The sequence below is a fragment of the Coniophora puteana genome (assembly GCF_000271625.1).
Source record: "Coniophora puteana RWD-64-598 SS2 unplaced genomic scaffold CONPUscaffold_7, whole genome shotgun sequence".
In the NCBI taxonomy this organism is placed as follows: domain Eukaryota; kingdom Fungi; phylum Basidiomycota; class Agaricomycetes; order Boletales; family Coniophoraceae; genus Coniophora; species Coniophora puteana.
This window is the reverse complement of record NW_006913059.1, coordinates 21914-42487: the sequence shown is the minus strand read 5'-3', so window position 1 is coordinate 42487 and position 20574 is coordinate 21914. Positions and strand designations below refer to the sequence as shown.

The window sequence follows — 20574 nt, the reverse complement described above, 5'->3', positions numbered from 1 at the left end:
CTGAGCGCTCCTTGGACAGCCCCGTCGACGTCGGAATGCTAGCCTTGTTTTCAAGTTTCCCATCGCTGCGGTCTCCACCCCCTCTTCGATTCGGGCTAACGCGCACACCGATTCGAGCTCATTGTCATCATGCTGTGCTCCCTTTAGTTATAGCCTACAACGGCTTCTTGTTACCGCGAGGCACTGCGTCTTATTCATCCTGTGGGCTACATCATCCCCACGGACTATGACTGAACCAGGGGCTCGGGTCAGCATTCGGTAACAAAGTATCTCGGGATGTGCTCGGAAGCCCTCATGGCATAGTTCAGGGACCTATTCTGCTTTCTGGCGAAATCCATATACTGAAAAACCACGAGGTAGTCCTCCTGGCGAAGCACATTGACCCTCGGCGGACATGGTGATAACGAGCTCTTCTCGGCATTCATATCCTCCCGCCCAAGATACGATCTCTCTCTCAGATATACCTCGAGATCATCCCATAGGCACGGCTTCGTGGAGAAAATCGCGTACCGCTCATCGACTTCTTCTCAGGCGAGACATATCGTGAGTTGGCTGTCGGGTGTTACCACCGTACACAAGCCACAGCTGTCCAGACGCACTGACACCTTGAGCGTCTATGATGCACATCACTGATATAAAGGAGTCTCATAGTTGAACACAGTGTTGATCGGATTTCATTCACTCTGGGATTCGTTGAACGTCTGAGAAGTACCGTTTCCCTCTTCATTGTTCTCATGTAGCACATCACCCCGACTTCGAGACCATCACAGTCGGCAGCCCTATTATATATGCGCGCTCACATTGACTTCCACTCACCTTTCCCTCTTGCATGTCTGAACTGTGGCCTTCGAACTATATATCGACCGAGGTCGGACAGCAGACGGCAAAGGTGCGTCCCTCACTCCAAGTAAAGGCAAATCAAGCTAATGATGACGCCTCCTCCAGTACACGAATTGTAAGTTCGAATTCGTCTCGGTATACGGCATCCAAACTTATAACAGTTATGCAGTAGCGGCATTGGGTCTTCTGGTATGCACAATGTTTCTCACATCATTATGCGACGCGTCACACTTTATATCTAGGTCTATGACTATTTCTTGACGCTCCCGGGCGAGGTATGTCTTCCAGCGTTGTCTATGATTATGTTGTTGACGGGTTTCATAGGCCTACTGGATATGGGGCAAGCCATGGGATCTCGTCCGCGTGTTGTTCACTCTCTCGCGCTACCTCCCTTTTGGCGCTGTTGCGATGAACGGCTATGGTACGTACTAAGATCACGTATCGATGATCATCCTGATGCAAATGTAAACGCCTTTCTTCAGCTGCGTACGCCAATCATGCTCATCAAAACGTAGGCGTGTTTCGTCCTTGGAATGTTGTCATCGCTGCTTACCCTCGAACAGTGCACGAATTTGAACGTTGGCTCATTTGGTGCGTTTCCATAACACGGCCCTTTGGCAGACCACTGATTGAGGCCGTCATGCAGTTGTACATCTACTCGGTATTGTTGCGGTAGAAGGTATATTCCTGTCAACTTCAGCGTTCGAAGGCTATGGCCTTACATCCTCACTCAGCTCTATTAACTATCCGAACCTGGGCCTACTGGGAGCGCTCTAAACGAATGCTTGTGTGTCTGGGTATCTTTGCCACCGTATGTCTTATTATTCAACTACGCTTCCCTAGCAATCACCTCACGAGCGCATTGGGTCAGCTCTGTCTCGTTGCTGGCGCTATAAGCTCTGTATACGCTAGAGTATCCACAGCTGTGGAGTTCGGCCACGATCCATTCGGTAATCAAAAGTCTCTTCATTTCGAGCCGTGTGTGTTGCTAATCGATTGACTGAAGTGGACACGTCGTGCGAGTACCAAGCTGACCGGAGGACAGGCATGGCCTACGTCTTCGTCTTCGTGTACGAATTGCGTACGTTGACTTCCACTTAGCACTACCTATCCATCTGCGGTACTCAAACCTGACGTGCTAGTTCTTCTGATATTGACGGCGTACCGCCGCTTTTACATGAAGAACAAGTTTCGAAGTGTGGTCCTGGACACGCTCTGCTGGGACGGTATCAAGATACTTCTCTGTCAATTACGTAAGTGCCTTGTAGACGTCTTGTTCATACAACGTAATGACGGCTTGAATTATCTACAGTGCTTTCCGTCTTGACTATCGCCACCATCCTCGGCTTTCCGGTGAGTTGATTGAATCGTGATTTGGGTCGGAGAACGTCCCGTGCTCACGACCTACGCTAGATCTCATACGACGAGTCCTTCGACTGGTACGTGCATCACTGCCTTCCAGGCCAAAACGGCTCAACCACAAATGTGTCCTTCATGCACGTTCTAGTCCACAGGTCGTCATACACAGCGTCCTCGCGACGCGCATACTATTTAATTTACGAGAAAGCGACAAACATGCCCACGAGGAGAGCACGATCGTGCCTCGGGCGCGTGCACGCTATACGTACGATGCCGGCGTGCATCCGAGCGCAAGTTCTGATGCTATACCGCTGCGTTCGATATAATGGCGGCGATGGCTATCTTGTTTGTAAAATGCACGTTGGGACGGTCATGCTAGTACGGGTGTGTCAAGTGCCTATTGGGCTAGCTTTTGAATGACGAATGATAGCTGCTTCGTCGATGTTCCCTTGATACCAACAATCCGAAATTGACAGCATTATTGCGGCAGAGCTCGCTCTGTAATGGCAAGATGGACCTTCTCAAGCGAGAGCATCACTACGTGCCTTTAACCCGATGACGGCCCGCCATAAGAAGAAATATAGAACCGCCGCAACCCCGAATTGCGTCAGCGAGATCTCCGCGCGCTCAAACTCGCCGGAATCTGCCAGGTACCCGCTTGCTCATTGTTTTGTGGACGCATGTAGGGCCTTGTGGTGCCCAAGTCACATCGCTCCATATCTATGGCTCCTGCTATAGGACAAGACGCCTTCGCTTTGTGCTCGAGGGCTGTCACAAGCCAATTCATGGCCTTTTCAGAAAGGCTGGAGCAGTACTTATGTCGAGAGTGTGCTCGGCTCTAGACATGGACGCTTACGAAGCCGTCCCAGAGTAGGTCCCTTGCATAACACTACACGGCTTCCAACAAAACGTGTTATGAAAAGTACCTTCTAATCAACGCGTCTACGACCTTTCCTCAACAATAGGGAGTCATCTGGAATCAATACTCAATACGAAACGAGCCGACTAGGAGAACAGCGTCATTGTAAGTACGCGGAGATTTCCACGATTATATTTTTAGCGTCGATCTCGAGCGGCTTGCCGTAAGACTATGGCGAATCAGGTATACCATAAGCTTCCTCGGGTGCTTAGGGCTGGTATAGGCCGTCCGAAATTATGTTTAATCGGTCAATCATTGGGAATGCGACAAGATGGTCAAGGTAATACAACAACAGAGCCACTCGTTTAGGGCAGAACGGATAAGCGAGACTTCTTGGGGGTACCTTGGCCACGACGTCGCATTTGCAACGAAAGATAGTTCTGAGAGTGGTTCCAGTCAAATCGTCGGCTGAGAGCAAGTCGCCGTACAGTGGCTGTCAAGGTTGGTCAAACCTACAGTACGTCGGTAATCATCCAACACCCCGGCTGTAAAGCTATCCCTCAACGGTTTGAACCATCCTATTCAAATCCTGAGACTATTAAACTTTGAGTGCATCTGACTGGACCTTCGGTGTGATATTCGTTCGTTAAGTGACCAGATGCTGCGTCCACCACCAGTTTCATCTTATTGAAATCGAAGATAACACTTATGTGGAAACCACGTTAGAAGGCGTCGACGAAAGCGGGCAGGACAAGGGCAAAGTGCCGCTCATATAACCTTAGCGGTGCTCATAGATTTGATCCTAAAATGTTGCCCAAGCACTTATCCTACGCCACATAAGGATAAGGTTGCGGTGACCCGGGTGGGTTCACCCCACCCCTTTACGGTGCCCTCGAGGCAAGTTACAACGGTGCCAACGAGTAAGATGAAACCTTCCACTCCACGCCGACAAGGCAAGGCCCGAGTTGTCACGGTGATCAGCGCTCAGCGCTCATGCAGTAATCATGAGGGCAGTTATCAAACCATTGTTGGGAACTGGGAAACTAGACGTCTAAAACTGTGTAAACATGTTCGCTCCGGTCCCGTTCATTTCATATGGATGACAATGACGCGATGCTCCAAGTGCGTATAAAAGTCCAAGACGGGATGCACCTTTCCGTTCAAAGCGCTGTGCATTCCCCATTTCTTGATCTCCCTCCCGCAACCCCCCTCTGTCACGAGTTTCTCAGTCCTGCTTATGTCCTCGTCAGTGGGCGGTTTCCGAGACAGTCGGAGCTTGGTCGACATGGTGAGTAGTAGGCAGTGGAACGCCCGTGATAACCAGGGGCTCTTTCCATTCTAGAGGCGGAGCTGTGACTGATAAGTGCACTGCAGGAGCATTCCACTGCTCAGAGATGTCTTTCCGTCTCTGAGCTTGCATATCATGTCTTCTCTTATGTGGACTGCCCATCGACGCTTGCATCTCTCGCCCGAACATGTTCCATGTTCCAGGAAGCTGCTATTCACACGCTGTACTCCGAGGTCACCGACTTGACGTCGTTCCTTAGATGTTTGCCCGATGACTTATGGAAGCTGCAAGGGAGAACATTTGTTCGTGCCAACGTCTTTGTTATCGGAAGCAACGGCTGACGCTCTACAGTCATTCAAACGGCAAATGCAAGCCGCCGACTGGACTGTGCTACTCCGCTACTCCTCCTTCGTGAGGAGCATCATTCAACGCCTTAGCGAAATTGAATTGGACATGAGCGTCTACGAGGCTTTATGTCACTGCCCCGTGCCCTGGTTGTTCCCCCGACTTCGCAGACTCGAGTGGCGTCACGCCGCCAGCGCCAAACGCCTCGTGTCTCACCTCGCCGGCCTCCTCTTTAGTCCCGAACTCGAGCATGTTGACATCGCCGCCTCCGGCACGCTCGTCCTCGAAAACCTACCATCGATCGTAGCCCGCTGCCCTCTCGTCAAGATGTTTGACTGCGCTCCACACCGCATTGACCACGACGACGCGCTTTCGCGTGCGTTCTGCTCCTGGAAACACCTCGAACGGGTCTCGTGCGACAATCCCTCACCTGAGACGATGCGTCTTTTCACCGGGCTCAGTTCACTCGGATCGCTGTCGCTCACAATCTCCGAAAAGACCGAGTGGCTTGGGCTCAGCGGTCAGGATGCGTACTTCTCGCTGCCCAGCCTCCGCTCGCTCACCGTGCACGCGGACACATTCAACACCTGCATCGCATTCTTCGATGCACTCACCGCACACGAGCAGCACCGACTCACGCTCACGAGCCTCGTCCTTGTAGTCACCAAAGTATCCGAGTCCGCGCTGAGCGCGTGCCTCGTCAAGCTTCCGCTCATCCTCTCCCACCCGACGCTGCGCACGCTCGAGCTGCACGCCGGCTTCCCATGCGGGCCACGCGTCACCTTCGCCGACATCGCGCCCCTGCTCGTCTTCCACATGATATCGTCCTTCGCCCTCTACGGCCCGTTCACGCTCGCACTCAACGACGCGCAGCTCGACCAGCTCGGCCAAGCATGGCCCAACCTCGAGACCTGCCACGCGAACCCGACCGCGCGTGACTCGGTTGAGCGCGTCTCCCTGCGCGGGCTCACCTCCATCCTGCGGTGGTGTCCGCACATCCGCTCGCTCTCGCTGCTTATCGAGGCGCGAATGGCGGACGCAGATGCCGTGATGAGCGGGCAGGCAGCAGGTGGTGTTCCCGTCCGGAATGATCGGGTGACCAACCTGCAGCTGGGAGACTCGAGCGTCGTGGACGAGGAGGGGGTAGCCCTGTTTTTAGCACAGATGATGCCCCGCTTGCGCCGGATCATTGCCTATGGCAAGTTCAGGGCGCAGTGGAAGGCTGTTGAGCACGGCATTCATTCCCAACGAAACGCTTCTATATGATGCGTCATCGGACCAGGTGCGGGCCTCAAGTGATAGCACTTGATTGGGCGCAGGCGAAACGTGGTTGCTCTGTTCTCCTATGCATATTTTCGTCAGCATTTTACATTTTCAACTGTTTCTGTGACAATTCATCTCAACATGGTCATTACACATTACATCGTGAAAAAGGTGTCCATCCATTGTAACACCCGAGAGAACCCTAGTTGATAGTGAAGCTGGAGCTCGTGCCCGTGAAAGCGGATATTTTCCCGGTGATTGACTTGGAGTCGCCGTAGTACGTGAAGCGATACGTCCCGGCTGCCACATGCTTGTGTCAGCGCGCATTCACGGTACAGTACGTCAAAACACTCACAAGGCGTCCCCGACTCGATAGTCCAGTTCACCGTAACAGCGCTATAACCCAGTACGACATTAGTCTGCACCCACTCGTACGTGGTCGATGGGTGCGAGTCGGTCCTGTATGTATTCCACCCGCCGTTCGTCTGCTGGTCTACGGTCAGGAACGTCCCTTCGAGACGGAGGTTGTTCTGTTTGAGGTGCATCAATCAATCAGAAATGCTATGTCAACTCTGAAAGACTTGGAGACCGTGCGTACCCTTGGGTTCGCGCCCACGAATGTAGCAGAGACGATCTGGCCGGCGCTGTACGACGAGGTGGTGTTCACATCAGTGGTAACATCACCAAACTTTTTGCCGATGGGAGCATTATCGACGATGACACCGGTCTGCGTATGTATGTAAGTCTGCAGTCAACCAAGTTATATGGATCCACGAACCCGGAGGGAAATCGCCTTGGAGGTTTGCTCAGGAGGAGCAGGGTCCGAAGGAGGGGTAGTCCCGGTAGCGTTCTCCGCAAGATATCCGACCAGACTCCCGTACTTGTCGATGTACGCGTCCAAAGTCGCTACAGACCTCATTAGTGCACGCACGTGACATAATAGACGTATAGACGTACAGCGCCCATAGATCGTCGAAGCACCCTCATAACGCTGCACGTCGTACTCCTCCGGAGTCGCGATGTAATGCGAATATGTGTTTGCGGGACCAGCCACGACGACGTAAGCATCGTCGCCGAGCACACCCTGCGAGATCAACTGGGAGCGCACAGACTCGCGGATACGACGGCCGGACATGGTCGTCAGTTCCCCGGGCATCATCAACACGACGAACTGGCCAACGCGGAGCATTTGAATGTCCACTGTGCTGGGGGACCATTCGTATGGGAAGTGAGCGTAGCCCTATATGCGAATGCCGTCACCTCATAAGCAAGACAAGGCAAAAGGATCAAAGGGACGCGTACGGTGTTTAGCAGAATCGGCTTGGGGTACTGGCAGTCAATCTGTGCTTGGGAAGGGTAAGGTGTAACGGCGCCCTTGACGATCTGCCAGAAAGGGTTTCTGGCAAGAACGATACTTCAATAAAAGCACTCAATAGAGCTTTATATTGTATGCTCACTGCGATTGCGAAGAGTTATCACCCTGAATGAAGTCGAAGGCTCCGGGACCGTCACTGATACTGGTGAGGCCAAGGGAGCCCAAAGACAGTGCTGACACTTACGTAGTACCACCAGCAAAGGAGTAGCCTATGCAATAGCGAGTAAGAATGAGTACTTTACCAACTATATGGCTTGCAGCACGTACCCATGGCAGCAGGGCAGGTCTTCGCCTGGGTCCCATTCGGAAGCGTAAACGTATGGTTCGCCCTACGTCATCCATGTAATCAGTATCAAACGCAGATAACGAGAGCTGAGCAAACCAACATGTCGAGATACGTGTGCACCCAGCGCACAGGCCCGCTTACGTTCGCGCGTGCGCCGTTCATGATGGTCTGCGCGCCCTCGAACTGGTACTGTCCGATCAGCGCGTTCGAAGCAAAACCGTACGGGGATTCCGTGAATGCGGGGCCGCGCCCGTGGCAGTCCTCAGTCTTGTTGCCGCAGGTGGAGTGCTCGGCCTCGCAAGGCTGGCCATCCCAAGATTCGCCTGGGCTTTCGCAGTACGCTCCGAGGCTAAAGGGAGGTTAGAGGAGAGATGGGATATAAGTAGGGTAGTGAGACGTACGTGTTCGGGCTGGTATCTCCAACGTTCGCTACGGAAAACTGTGTTTAGACCCGAGGAGCATCTAAAGAGATGTCATACCGTTAGAGAAGCCGGCGATGAACGAGACGTTGCCAGGGAGCGAATCAGGTTCCACCATACCTGACAAAGATGATCAGTGGGGAAAATGCGGTACTTGCCAGAACAGAGACGCACTCTCGTAGAGATAGGCGGCATAACCCTTGTTGTCGGAGCTAATCAATGTGTTGTTCTAATAAGCAAGATTAGATACTCGACTACACCACACGGGTCATGACCGACCAACATACCTCGTAGATACTCGTGCCATGAACCGCGAAGAAACTCAAGAAACCCCTCGCGTTGCCATTCGAGTCGTCAAACCTGAGAAGGGTCATGTCCTTGTCTTGGTCGTACTGATACTTCGCGCGCTCCTCTGCCGGATTCGCAAGGTAGGCCGTCGGGCTGCGGTTCCTGTTCGTGTTCAAGAGAGTCGTGTTGCCGAGACTAATATAACCAGGCTCGAGATTCTCGTGTGCGATCTGCACGGCGCGCACCGAGCCGTCGATAATCGCCTGTGCGGACTCATTCACGTATCCGAGAGCGGTGAGCTGCGGGAGGAGGTCCTCGAGGTAGCCGCCGACGCCCGAGTGCTGGTGGGTGCCCTCGAGAGCGATGTTGTCGTTGTGGTAGATGCCAGGGTACATTGCTGAGAGCTGCTGCACGATCGAGCGGCGGACGCCGGTGTCGCCCATGCATATGTCTGCGTGCATACAGTCAGTCACGCACGCGGGAGGGTTCGTGGCAACTCCCACGAAGAAGCATGAGGATGGTAACGAGGACACACCAGAGTTGATAAAAACAACTCGGTTGGACGAGTTGGACGCGTCTGCTATGATGAACGCTCTGCTCCTTTGGCGCATGTGAAGCCCGGTGTCCGTCTGCGGCAAGTTGGCGTATCCCTGTCGAAAACTGCAGTTAGCTCCTGAAACACTTGGGGGAGGTGCTTATATGCGCACCATCATGTTCGTCTCAACGACAGGCCTATACGAGTAGCATAGTTAGAGTAGCAACACTCCAATGACCGTCTTGCTCACCCAGTAACATCGCCGATACCTGTCGTTCAGCCAGAACAGTCAGCGTTCATGAGACAATCTCAGCCGCAGATTACACCAGCAAAAGTCGCATTGGAGAAAGCGAGCAGCCCATCACGGGAAGACAATGTCTTGGATCGTCTTGGCGAACCACAGACGCGCGGAGGCAAGCGTAGATAGAATAAGGCGCCATCCTCGAACGCCATATGTGCAGCAGGCTCCCCGCATATAGATAACCACCGCTCACACTTCCATATCCATCCATCCATCTAACCTAACCCAAACATAGCAAAGAGCTCACCTAGGCCGATTAGGTATGGCGGATCCTGGGCGACGACAGCGGAGGCTGCGACGAGCGCATACAAGGACAACAGTCCGGTGTACATGGCTTGGACGACGCGCGAGAGGGGGTTGGAGAAGGAAACGTCGGCAGGCAAGACGGGCGTATACATCTGTGCTCGTGAATCAGAACCTGAACCCGGCGGGTGTTGCCAGCATATAGCATATGATGGGTTTCGGAAGTATTTGCGAACCTTGTGCGCTTCGAGGTGGATATGTATGGCTTCTTCACGCGGGTGAGCACATGCACGCGGGGTCACTTGACGGATGGATGCGGCTGGTTGGAGGAGGAGGACAAGGAGGGCAGACAAGGAAGGACTTCAAGGGCGTCTCACACGGTGGAGTTGTTCGCGTGCGACGTTCCCTGTGGGCCTGACCTTCTGTTGCTGGATCCGCTGAAGACAGGAGAGTCGAAGTGGATCTGCCCAACGTTTAAATTGACAAGTCTTAGCCTCTCTTTACAAATCTCACTATTATCTGGCGAGCAATCGCAGACTACCGAGGCCCTCAGAGAGCATGACGCGCGGTGTCGAACGCATCTGTACGTCTCCGGCTCATCGGTACTGGTGACGCACACCGCCACGGATGTAGCCGGGCCAGCCGCGGCACCAACAAGTCCGAATTCCGCATCTCTGGTGCTTTCCGAACAACCCTGGTTCTTTTCTTCAGCGGCGACTTCATTCTGCAACAGCATCGGGACTTCTCAGCGCCAGTTGAGAGTACACCCGGCATCCTATGTCGCACGAATCCGAGCGTCTTACAAGAACATGGGAAGCGGTAACTCCGGTGAGCCGCGCGATTATCACAGACCCTTGCTATCGATACAAATGCTCCAGTTCTTGTCATAAGCCAGTTGCTCAAGTTGGACCTGCGTCGACGGGACGTGGCTGAGGGCCACAGCTTATGGCCTCGGTGATCTCAGTCTGCCAATACCCTGCACTCGAAGGTATGGGTAGCTGGTGGAACAGTCCGTGTCAGTTTCTTGCCACTCAATTCGATCCCCAAAGCTTTCTTTGAAAAGACATTCCTTGGAGTGACCCAATGCCTGTTCCGAGTCGCTCCTGGAACCAGTATCGGCTCACCTTAAGGAGTGCTTCAACATCACTGACGCTCAGTGCCCCCAGATCATAGTCGGATCGTCTCTATCCTATGTTGGTTGAAGTAAGGTATGATACGGGTAAATATTTACTCTCTTCAGAAAGGTCCACGCACCCTCCTCAAAGAGGAAGCCTAGGAGCGCACTACCGGCAGATAGCGTTTGTTCATCAGCTTCCATCACGGCCTTTAGAACCTGTCCCTTCTTCCTGCGCAGTATCATCTATGTAGATGATTTAAGGTACGACGACGGCTGTCTCGAGCCATGACATTGAGCTAAGTCGCGAAGAGGGAGTGAATGACCCACACAGGCCATCGGTTCTCTGACTGTTATCCCAGCTCCGAGTAGTTCAATTCTTCTATGCTAAAGTACAGGATGCAGGTATATACACAAGTGTTAGCGCCTGGCGCGATGCCCAGCCTTACCTTTGGTATATCTTCAGCGCCTAACACGTTCCAACACGTTCCAGATCCTCACACAGCCGCCCCCAATCGACTTCGTGCGTCGATTACTATATCTTCTCGCGTTATAAGCTAAAAGATGAGCACAGTCTTACTCGAGAAGGCTTGACACTCGCCATCTCTCAGTTCCCCGACGATGTCCCTCAACGCATCCTCTAGCGGCGTCCCAACAGACGAGACCGCCCAGCAGCTCCTAAACGACAGACTACATCTTATCGGGAGCACAACTGTCGCGGGCACGTTCTACGGTATGATGTGCATCACCTACTTCGCCTGCCTCCGTTCCCTCCTATCTGGCCACTCTTCCAAGCGCAAGATGGCGCGAAAGCTCCATCTCGCCTACGCGAGCGTGCTGTTTGTGCTGGGCACGATATATATCGCAACGCTCGCGCGCGGTGCGCAGGTCTCGTACGTGGACCACCGCCTGTTCGAAGGCGGTCCGTCCGCGTACTCCGACCTCGACTTTTCGAGTCTCGATGGGATACTGGGCGATTTGGCGTTTGATACGAGTAAAAACGTGGCTGATGGGATCATGGTGCGCGTTATAACTGGCCCACAGTGGTATGCCCATTACTAACCGGCCGATTCTTGGCCACAGGTTTGGAGATTCTTCATCGTCTGCCGCGATATGACGTTGTTCAGATACGTCGCCGTTTTTGTGTGTCTGCTCTATGCTGCCTCCGCAGGTTGTCATTGATCGATTAATTGCATAGAGCGCTTGCTGATGTTTCAACAGGAATGGGCCTGACCTCCGTAGTTCAGTCGTCTCTCCCCGGACACAGCTTCTATTCAAGCTCCACGATCAACTTTGCGACACCAGCTTTCTCATTTTCTGTGGGGCTCAACGTTATTGTCACGTCATTCATCGTCGGGAGAATCATCGTGCACCATAGACGCCTGAGGGATGCCATGGACGAGCTGTCATGGAACGCTATGGGTACGTATACATTGGTATCAGAGTTCAACCCGCAAAGGACTGAGAAAACGTTCATCATCTGTAGGTCACGGATTCCAGGCGCAATACACAACCATCGTAACGATGATGATCGAGTCCTCCGCGATATTCACGGTAACTGCGCTGACATTCATCGTCCTCTATGTACTTGACAACCCGGGCCAATACGTCCTCATCAGCTCACTCGAGCAAGCTCAGGTAAGCCACGCCCGCGCAAATTCCGGTTCAGTAACGCATTCAATGTCCCTGACTGTGGACGCAGATCATTGCTTCCCTTCTGATCATCTACCGCGTCTCGCGCGGGACGGCGTGGACGCGCGATACCGGGTCCGAATCGATGTCCTCGTTTGCTGTAAGGCGGACTGTCGCAGATGTGGAGAGCACCGCACCCGAAGGCGCTCTCTCGGACTTCGGTGGGATGCATAAAGGTCAACAAATGCGGAGTTTGACATCTATGTCGTTCGCACTCAACGATGGCAAGTCGTGATGGTTACATAGATGTAGGTAAAACGAGGCCAGAGAACTTTCGTTCGAGGTGATTGGTGGAAGGAGCATTGTAAAGCACCGACAAATATTGGTGCATGCCCCTTGACGCCTGAAGAGTGAGATTCGCATACGGATATTTTTCACGTATACGGATGAGTAATAAACATATGGATTGCGAGTGGATCTGAAGGGGTCGTGCAAGGGTCGCGACATCGTGTGCAACGCACCACGACATTTATCATCAGAGAGCCTCAGTAACAAGTTTATCCGACTACTACCTACGGTGCCGGTATAGTTCTAAGGCATCTCTCCAAAGTGTACGGAAAGTGAGTAGGTGTTGATTCTTACAATTAGCTAGCGGATGGACCAAGCCGTGTATTGTATCCGTCCAAGAACGGTGGACAGGACTGTATTTCTGTTTATGAACTATAAGAAACCGTCGAGGAAGATGGTGTGGATAATGACAGGTATTCGGAAATCAGGGGGGAGGAGAGGGTGGCGAGGGATATATCACGTGACGGGAGGGGAAGCACGCAATCGCTGTAGCAAAGAGCGCGATCAAGGTGTTTTATAAGGCGGGGCTCGAGAGCAGGAACCTCCCTTTCCCCCTCCCCAACAATCGCCTGTCTCCCATGGGATCTCCATCATCGGGACATCTCCTTTGATTCGTTTACCCGCTCAATCGCCCTCCATCAAATCCACTTGTTACAGCGCCCGCACTTCACCTGTCCTTTCTGTCGCCCTGGTTCTCTCACTGCTGGTCAGACATACTCAAACATATCCGCGCCCCCGGGTCTCTGTTCGCCACTTGGCCAGCCATCGTCGCGCTCGCCTTGCTAGAGCAGAGTAGATGTCTTCATCAGCACCCGCCAAGTGCCCGTCTACCACTCAGGGTGCCCTCGCTGTCACCGCTGGATCCCGCTTATCTCTCACGCCGCGTGTCTCACCCCGGAAGGCTCTTATCACTTGACACGAGGCCCACTCTATTTGATATACGTCGCTACAAATTGGCTCTTCTGATCTGGACGTCGCCGTGCTCGTCGCCACGTTCTTCTGGCTTGTTCGTCTCATGAGGCCTACGGCACTCCATACGCCCTGAGATTTCTAGGCAGCTCTAGTTCTATGTTTGAGAGTCTGGGAAGGAAGCTTTCACGCTCTGGCTGGGAAGACGTACTGCAACTCGGCTTGAGACTCAGATTGTGGTCTTATCTCCACACCTTTGCGGTTGAATGCAGGTCCATCTTGTCCATACGTGGCCAGCGGCCGTCCATCAAGACCGCTCATTTCTCTTGTTCCATCGGCACTGTCGCACCAATGTAAATCGGTTTCGCCTATCCGCATTTGATGCATCATCCATCCCCTTGCCGTGTGGTCTCATACGTCAACGACCCTCGTTTCGGAGTGATATCTCTGCAACGTTGTAGCTTCTGCCCAGCGCCGTGCACATATCCTGACTCGTGATGGCCTCTTTGTCCCGCGGTGTTGGCGTGGAATGGTACTGAGCACCGATGCCGTACGTGGCCTAGTCAGATCAGTACCGCTATCTCGTATCCGTTTGTATTTGTTGTATATTTTCACCCCTTGCAATGTTATTTCCCAACTCCGCTTGCCTTTCGAGTCCACACCCCAGTTTTGCGTATAAAAATCCGCTGCAAGGTGGCGAGACGATCTCATCGTTCCACTGCGCACCAGGTTTTCCGCTTGAGCCAGCAGCAAAAACCATCCTTTCAAACTCACCGTTAGCGTTGAATTTTCATTTCCTCGCACTCCAACATGACCGCCACACCTTCTCTCTTCCCCACCACTTCTTTCGCCTCCAATGCATCAACGACTTCCTCACCCTCTGTATCCTCCCGAGCCTCCTCTGTCGCCTCATCAGCCTCTGCATCCCCTGCACCGGCATCGTACCCTATCCGTCTCCTGACGAGCGCACAGGCCCCCTTGGCTTACCTCGCTGCCAAATCGGAAAAGGTTGCGGGTGTATGCGGTGTAGTCTGCGTCCCCAACAACGCTCAGGCATGTGCCCCAGTCAATGCCGGCGAACGTGTTAAGGACGTTCTGAGCGTTCTCGGCGCTTGGGAGGCGTCCGTTGAGAGCGTTCAGGTCAGAGTTAGAGAAGGTGTGTTAACCTAGTGCACATTCGTTGTTACTGCGCGGTGTTAATGACGTCTTCAGGCGAAATGTACCTCGTCGAGGGCAAGAAAGGATCACCGGATGAAGATCTCGTCAAGGATCACCTTTTCAAAAACGTTCTCGGCTCTGCCGCTTTCTTCACTCACGCAGAGGTGCTCGATTTGCTCTCGCTCAACGGCTTCCGTTCCATCTATCACTGTTCCGTCCCCGTTTCCACGTCTTCATCGTGCACGCTCTACTTCGTTGAGCGCCCTCAGGTGTCCTTTCCTCCTGTCGCCCCTCTCACCGACTCGGACGCCGAGAAGGACCTGTTGAGCGCCGTTTCGAGCGCTACTTCGCTCCGCGGGCCTCCGTCAACGGCTGAGTGGCACGATCTTTGGGCAGCATGGGACCTCGTCACGCTGAGCATGATCCCGCCAAGCATGCTGCACCAGAAACCGATCGACCTACGGCACAAGTGCTTGTTCTACATCGGCCACATCCCCACGTAAGTCCCATCCTTCAAAAGTGCATAAAGGGATCAGCTGAAGTGTTATTAAAGGTTCCTCGACATGCTCCTGTCCAAAGCCCTGGACGAGCCCAACACGGAGCCCAAGAACTTCACCCAGATCTTCGAGCGTGGGATCGACCCGCATGTCGACGACCCAGACCGCTGCCACCGACACTCTGAGGTGCCCGTCAACGACGAGGACTGGCCCACTCTCGCTACCGTCCTCGACTTCCGCACGCGCGTGCGGCAGCGGCTCTTGGCCCTATATGCCGACGTTGCGGCAGGCCGGAGGCAACTCTCGAGGCACATTGCGAGGATGCTTTGTATGACGCTCGAACATGAGGGCTGGCACGTCGAGACACTCCTCTACATGCTCATCCAGCGCGCCGGCACCGGCACGCTCCCTCCGCCGGGCTTCACCACGCCACCTTGGGCCGCTCTTGCGGAGCAGTGGAACGCGAATCCAGCGCCGGAGACGGCCACTGTGACCCTCGGCCCCGTTGATGTTACGCTCGGACATCACGATTCCGAGGCGGAGGACTTTAAGTCCTCACCAGACACGGACGGGGACAACAACGTGTACGACAACGTCATGTCCCACGTCTTTGGGTGGGATAACGAGTCCCCCGTTCGCACGGTGCGCGTCGGCGCGTTCCGCGCAGAGTGGAGGCCCGTCAGCAACTCCGAGTTCTATGCCTACTTTGCCGCCTCCAGCGGTAGCGTGCCTATCCCACCTAGCTGGGTTATGAGCTCAGAGGACGCGATGCCGATGGTGCGCACGTTGTATGGCCCGGTTCCCTTCGCCGTCGCGCAGCACTGGCCTGTTCTAACGTCGTACGACTCCATGGTCGCGTACGCGCGCTCCAAGGGCGGGCGCCTGCCCACCGAGCCTGAGCTCCGACTTTTCCTGGATACCTACGACGTCGGGCACTCTGGCGGCGCTAACGTCGGATTCAGGAACTGGCATCCCGTCCCTGCCACTGCTGGGCTCGACGACGTCAACGGCGGACGCGGGTCGAATGGGGGTGTATGGGAGTGGACGTCGACGGCGTTCGAGGGGCATGAAGGGCTCGTGGGAACGCAGCATTTCCCTGGGTATTCCGACGATTTCTTCGATGGGAAGCATCAGATTGTGGTATGTCTTTCTTCTCTCCATAAAACGACTCAGTTGCTGACGCAGTAATCATGATAGCTCGGTGCATCCTATGCGACTATACCCCGCCTCGCAGCGCGCCGCACGGTACGCAACTTCTACCAGCACAACTACCCGTATCCGTGGGTTGGTGCTCGTGTCGTGTACGACGCGTAGACACTGCCGATATATGGTGTACTTGCTTCGTATTTGGACCCGTCAACGTCACTGTACCTGTATCACATCTTATGGTCTTATAGTTATCCCCGCTCTGTCCTTAGATATCCTTATATCCCGACTATTATGTAGAATGGAGCCTGTCGTGAATGTCATTTCTTGCATATATCCTTGGATCGATTTTGTCCACCGTTTGTTCAGTCTCTGTGACGGTGTAATACTACTGAAACACCATGTAACAACAGCAGACACCAGGTACAAGCGGGTGATATACTGCATAGCATAGTGAGGAAGGCAAAGTGGGGCACATCACCTGCGCCGGACTATTTCTTCTTCTTGCCCTTACCACCCTTGCCTGACGCGCCGCCTCCACCGCCTCCAGAAGGGGGCGCATCCGCAACGCTGCCCTGTGTGGCACCACCACCTCCGCCGCCGCGCTTCTTCTTGTGATGTGGCTGTGAGGAGACACGATACCCGTTAGTTACCCCATGTCGTTCGCTGAGAATCAATAATAGCATACCTGGATCGTCCGCTCACTCTTTCTGAGCCATCTCTCCGGGTCCGGCAGGGGCGTAACACCCAGCACAACGCCCTTGGGGAGCCGTGACTTGCGCGGGGATTTCGGCTTTGTTCCATCTATGCCTTCCTTTGCAGCGGTGGTATCATTGGAAGGCAGGTGGCCGGCGAGCTGGGTCTGGGCTTGTGTCGTCGGCTGCGGAGGCGGGGTTTCTTCGAGCGCGTTGACGACTTGTGGGGGGAGGGCGTCGAGTGCGCGGAGGTAGTCTGTGGAGATGAAGTCCTGATGAGTTTGAGTCGCGGTGAGGTTCGTGAGGACGTCGGAGTGTTCTTCGGTGTTCTGTAAGATGGAATGAGATGATGTGGAAGCGATGTTAGAGGAGATAGTGAAAGCTTGCCGGTTCGGCGGTGTCGAGAAGTTCGTTGTATAACTCGAGACTGCTTTCGTAGGATCCTTGACGATAACCCTGGAGAACTAGCTTGAGCACTCTACGCACGAAGATATAGTGTGGTACACACCAGCTGAGCCTCAAGGTGTATGACACCGCGCGCAACCAGGGGGTCATCATTCTCCTTGCCCTTTATCTGCCCAAGGACATCTGCGGCCTCCTCTTCGCGTTGAATCCTATAGTAAGCATATGCTCGTTCAAAGTTCCGAGCATCAGACGGCGAGCCTTCGCCAAGCAGCTCCAGAGCCGCGGTGTACTGCTCAGTCTGGAGAAGGAGGAAGAGCTTCGCGTTGCGTGCGTCGACGTCGGTGGGGTCAAGGCGGAGTACTTGATCACTTGTGAAAAAATGTACTGGATATCAAGGATTTTGAGTAACATACTCTTGTTACAAGTCTTGAGCGCATTCGGGAAATGGCCTCCATCGATCTGCGCGCATAGCGAACCGAAGAGACGCTTGATACGATCTAGGACGGGTGCAGGCTGCTTGGGCTGCTTTACGCGAGATCGTTGGCCCTTTGCGTTAGATGATTTCGACGCTGCTGGAGGCTTTGCCTTGGTTCCCTGCTGTTTTGGAGGCATCGCGGCTCGGAGGCGGAGGATAAGGCGGGAGGCGGAGGTGCGCGGCGCGACAAGAGCCGGTAAATGTTTACGTCAGCAGTTTTCGTCCCTCTTTCCCTCCCCACCAGCGAGCAGGTCAACATGTCCAACGAAGGGTTAGTCTCCTTCATGTCGACGTGCAAGGAGAATAATGGAGCTGATACAACGTTGTATAGCTCCCCAGTGGTCGAAGACGCCAAAATGGCTGAAGAGCAGCCACCAACCCCCGCCCCGGAGGCCACTGAGGCCATCGCCCCAGCTGCGGCCACGGTCAGGAAACGACCGCGTATCGACCTCGGCGGCCTTGGGGAACGGAAACGCGGCAAGAGCATGTTTGGTATTGTGCTAGGTACACTGAACAAGGCCAAGATTGAGGACAAGGAACGCAATGCTAGCGACGCGGTGCGTTTATCTCTTTCTTTCGCGCTTTTCTCCTCCATTGACACGTGGACCCTGTAGGCGAAGAAACGTCATTTGATTGAGCAACGGCTACAAACGAAGCTCAAGAGGGAAACTGACTCGGTACGTCGCGCTGAAGAGGCCAAGAAGGACAAGACGAGCGCGACTAGGAAAGAGGAGGAGCTGCAATTCAAGGATTCTATCGTACGCATCCAGTTTTCTCCCTGGCCTCTTTCATCCTCCTAATACCACCCTTCGTCTCCCTTCGCATTCCCTTCTGGTCGTGTAGCAAAAACTCCGTCGTACACGCTACCCCATTCTCGCCAACTTCCTCCTCACCTCCGACATCATCCCATCCACCGACTCCGAAGCCGCCATGAAGACGGAGGACTCTCAGGCTGAAGGAAGGCCACCAGTAAAGCTGACATCCCCTTCTCGTTCCCACCCGCCACCACTGTACTATCTCCCCGCCGTCCTCTTACCCTCGCAGGAAGCCTTCCTCACCAGGCGCAAGGCAGAGGTTAGCGCTATCCCAACTTTCATACCTTCTCCGTGCTAACCGAGCCTTGTTCAGGTTTCGAAAGCTGCCGAAGCGGAATGGACCGCCTTCCGCGAAGAACGCTCCGCAGGCATAGAGGAGATCCATACCCTCCGTGAGCGTGTCGCCGAGGAAGACGCTCGCCGGCGGAAAGAGCAGGAGGAGAAGAAGCTTGCGGCGGGCGAAGGGCTGGATAAGGAGCTGGACGAAGCCAAGGCGAAGGACGAGGATATGAAAGACGACTCGCCGAAGGCAGAGACTGCGGAAAAGGCTGCAGAGGCACCCAGTGCACCGGCCCCAGCGGCAGCAAAGGAAGACGTGGAGATGGAAGTGGACGATGGCGCGCCGGCTGCCAAGAACACTGGCGCTCCAGAGCCTGTAAAGGAGAAGGAAGGGCAGGAGCGTGCGGATGAAGAAGATGCTGTTGAGTATTAGAGTCTCGTTCTCGTGGTTCTGCGTTTGGTGAGTTTTATCTTGACAGGTACTGATGTATTATTCGTATTTGCGTATGAGAGTAATTGCATGTTCTTGTTCGCCAGATTTCTCTTTTGAACTTCGAAACAGTCTACAGCGCATAGCGGTTGGCTTTTTGATTGACTTATGCCCTTCTCTTTTACCACAACTTGGGCATATGCAAGACTGCTTGACATTAAACTGTACTCGTCATCGCACAGACAGGTCGAATTCGGACCGACAGTGATCTGCATTAGACTGTAGGAGTCATTTGACCTCATTTTGCGAAATTTGCTTCCCTTTGACTACGGACGAGCAAGACCAAGTGGCGGGAACCTGGCCTATAGGACACGTCCTTTTCTAATTTCGAATCAGTCCTAACGCTATCTCATTGTAACATTTTGTAGCTAGATAACCCAGGTAGGCGGTCTGTGCATTGAACTCATGTTCATCGTTGGTTGATTATCTGCTAGTCGTTTCAGGATGACGTGGACGCCACCACTTGCCACCGCCTCTGTATAGTGGGACGCCTAGTGAATGCACATCAACGCCTATATCAACGCCCAGCTAATTTCTGGCCGGCTTTATATTCGCTTCCTCAAAGCTTCCGATATTTCAATGTCCACTCCGATCAGACAGAATGGCAGATCGACCCGATCATAATATACTTATCATCACCGCTTTTGCATAGAGCGTTATGTATTCAAGCCCCTTGCCGACCTCGGTAGCTATCGTGCCGCTTTCGCACTTGTTCACTAGGCTGGGAACCGTTGTAGAGGTCTGTCAAAGGCGCTGAATGCATTATGTATTGTATCCAGGCCAAGGGAGACATGTGTGAGGTACGCCGAAACTCCACTATTCAGTGAACCGACTTGAACCTTATGGATTCGTATGTGGCTGCGCCTGAGTAATAATCCGATCAACCAAGGGGTCTCTGAACGGGGCTCGGTTTAAACTTTCGTAACCTTGCTCCAGGCGACGTCGCGGGCTCAAAACGACCAACGACTGAAGGCGGCGAGAGGTCTTTTCCTCTTTTCCATCAAGCTCACTCCTACATCAACATGGCCGGGTACGAAACCACGTTCGGTACGTGCACTTCAAACGCCTCCCTTGATACTGTATCATCTGACTGCCATCTGTGCGTCTTAGGGACGCTCCTCCTAGGCATCATTTGTGAGGGAACTTGCTGGAGCTATGGCTAATGTGGATAATGACTCCTTACCGGCGGTTTCAGTCAACACATACCTCT

The 20574-nt window shown here is 53.8% G+C and overlaps 8 protein-coding genes across 8 annotated transcripts; 5 read left to right on the top strand and 3 right to left on the bottom strand.

Annotated features, from left to right (window-relative positions):
• Positions 1 to 829: 829 nt before the first annotated feature.
• Positions 830 to 2525, top strand: CONPUDRAFT_154193 (uncharacterized protein; the record flags this gene model as incomplete). Its single annotated transcript, XM_007770974.1, has 15 exons — positions 830 to 889; positions 946 to 955; positions 1013 to 1029; positions 1083 to 1115; positions 1165 to 1261; positions 1323 to 1351; positions 1404 to 1431; positions 1487 to 1519; positions 1575 to 1651; positions 1712 to 1790; positions 1847 to 1921; positions 1983 to 2093; positions 2153 to 2193; positions 2254 to 2279; positions 2348 to 2525. The coding sequence occupies 15 exons, from the start codon at positions 830 to 832 to the stop codon at positions 2523 to 2525; spliced, it is 894 nt and encodes a 297-aa protein (XP_007769164.1).
• A 2015-nt stretch (positions 2526 to 4540) lies between these two features.
• Positions 4541 to 5957, top strand: CONPUDRAFT_154192 (uncharacterized protein; the record flags this gene model as incomplete). Its single annotated transcript, XM_007770973.1, has 2 exons — positions 4541 to 4648; positions 4698 to 5957. The coding sequence occupies 2 exons, from the start codon at positions 4541 to 4543 to the stop codon at positions 5955 to 5957; spliced, it is 1368 nt and encodes a 455-aa protein (XP_007769163.1).
• Positions 5958 to 6156: 199 nt separating this feature from the next.
• On the bottom strand, positions 6157 to 9490 carry CONPUDRAFT_57561 (Neutral/alkaline nonlysosomal ceramidase; the record flags this gene model as incomplete). The annotated part of the gene is made up of 18 exons (XM_007770862.1): positions 6157 to 6254; positions 6310 to 6484; positions 6553 to 6681; positions 6733 to 6860; positions 6912 to 7194; positions 7257 to 7353; positions 7412 to 7465; positions 7514 to 7538; positions 7597 to 7658; positions 7716 to 7964; positions 8017 to 8044; positions 8095 to 8154; positions 8209 to 8263; positions 8322 to 8773; positions 8858 to 8972; positions 9030 to 9054; positions 9108 to 9126; positions 9406 to 9490. 18 exons carry the CDS (start codon positions 9488 to 9490, stop codon positions 6157 to 6159), a joined length of 2139 nt encoding a protein of 712 aa, XP_007769052.1.
• A 1582-nt stretch (positions 9491 to 11072) lies between these two features.
• Positions 11073 to 12620, top strand: CONPUDRAFT_124826 (uncharacterized protein). Its single transcript, XM_007770972.1, has 5 exons — positions 11073 to 11535; positions 11599 to 11686; positions 11737 to 11937; positions 12002 to 12153; positions 12218 to 12620. The coding sequence occupies exons 1-5, from the start codon at positions 11137 to 11139 to the stop codon at positions 12440 to 12442; spliced, it is 1065 nt and encodes a 354-aa protein (XP_007769162.1). The 5' UTR covers positions 11073 to 11136; the 3' UTR covers positions 12443 to 12620.
• A 434-nt stretch (positions 12621 to 13054) lies between these two features.
• On the bottom strand, positions 13055 to 14061 carry CONPUDRAFT_137484 (uncharacterized protein; the record flags this gene model as incomplete). The annotated part of the gene is made up of 1 exon (XM_007770971.1): positions 13055 to 14061. A coding segment is annotated over one exon (246 nt), but the record flags the coding sequence as incomplete, so codon positions are not given.
• A 560-nt stretch (positions 14062 to 14621) lies between these two features.
• On the top strand, positions 14622 to 16373 carry CONPUDRAFT_57841 (uncharacterized protein; the record flags this gene model as incomplete). Its single annotated transcript, XM_007770885.1, has 3 exons — positions 14622 to 15061; positions 15116 to 16199; positions 16257 to 16373. The coding sequence occupies 3 exons, from the start codon at positions 14622 to 14624 to the stop codon at positions 16371 to 16373; spliced, it is 1641 nt and encodes a 546-aa protein (XP_007769075.1).
• Positions 16374 to 16696: 323 nt separating this feature from the next.
• CONPUDRAFT_90474 (uncharacterized protein) lies at positions 16697 to 17917 on the bottom strand (the record flags this gene model as incomplete). The annotated part of the gene is made up of 5 exons (XM_007770970.1): positions 16697 to 16828; positions 16894 to 17229; positions 17288 to 17356; positions 17409 to 17665; positions 17719 to 17917. 5 exons carry the CDS (start codon positions 17915 to 17917, stop codon positions 16697 to 16699), a joined length of 993 nt encoding a protein of 330 aa, XP_007769160.1.
• Positions 17918 to 18175: 258 nt separating this feature from the next.
• On the top strand, positions 18176 to 19307 carry CONPUDRAFT_36976 (uncharacterized protein; the record flags this gene model as incomplete). The annotated part of the gene is made up of 4 exons (XM_007770786.2): positions 18176 to 18337; positions 18395 to 18538; positions 18624 to 18854; positions 18909 to 19307. Coding segments are annotated over 4 exons (936 nt in total), but the record flags the coding sequence as incomplete, so codon positions are not given.
• Positions 19308 to 20574: the final 1267 nt, after the last annotated feature.

Excerpts from the sequence above, each read along its gene's own strand:
- CONPUDRAFT_124826 (XM_007770972.1), top strand. The coding sequence starts at position 11,137 with ATGTCCCTCAACGCATCCTCTAGCGGCGTCCCAACAGACGAGACCGCC. Across the intron at positions 11,938-12,001 it reads GCTGTCATGGAACGCTATGG|GTCACGGATTCCAGGCGCAA; the intron begins GTACGTATACAT and ends CATCATCTGTAG. Across the intron at positions 12,154-12,217 it reads GCTCACTCGAGCAAGCTCAG|ATCATTGCTTCCCTTCTGAT; the intron begins GTAAGCCACGCC and ends CTGTGGACGCAG.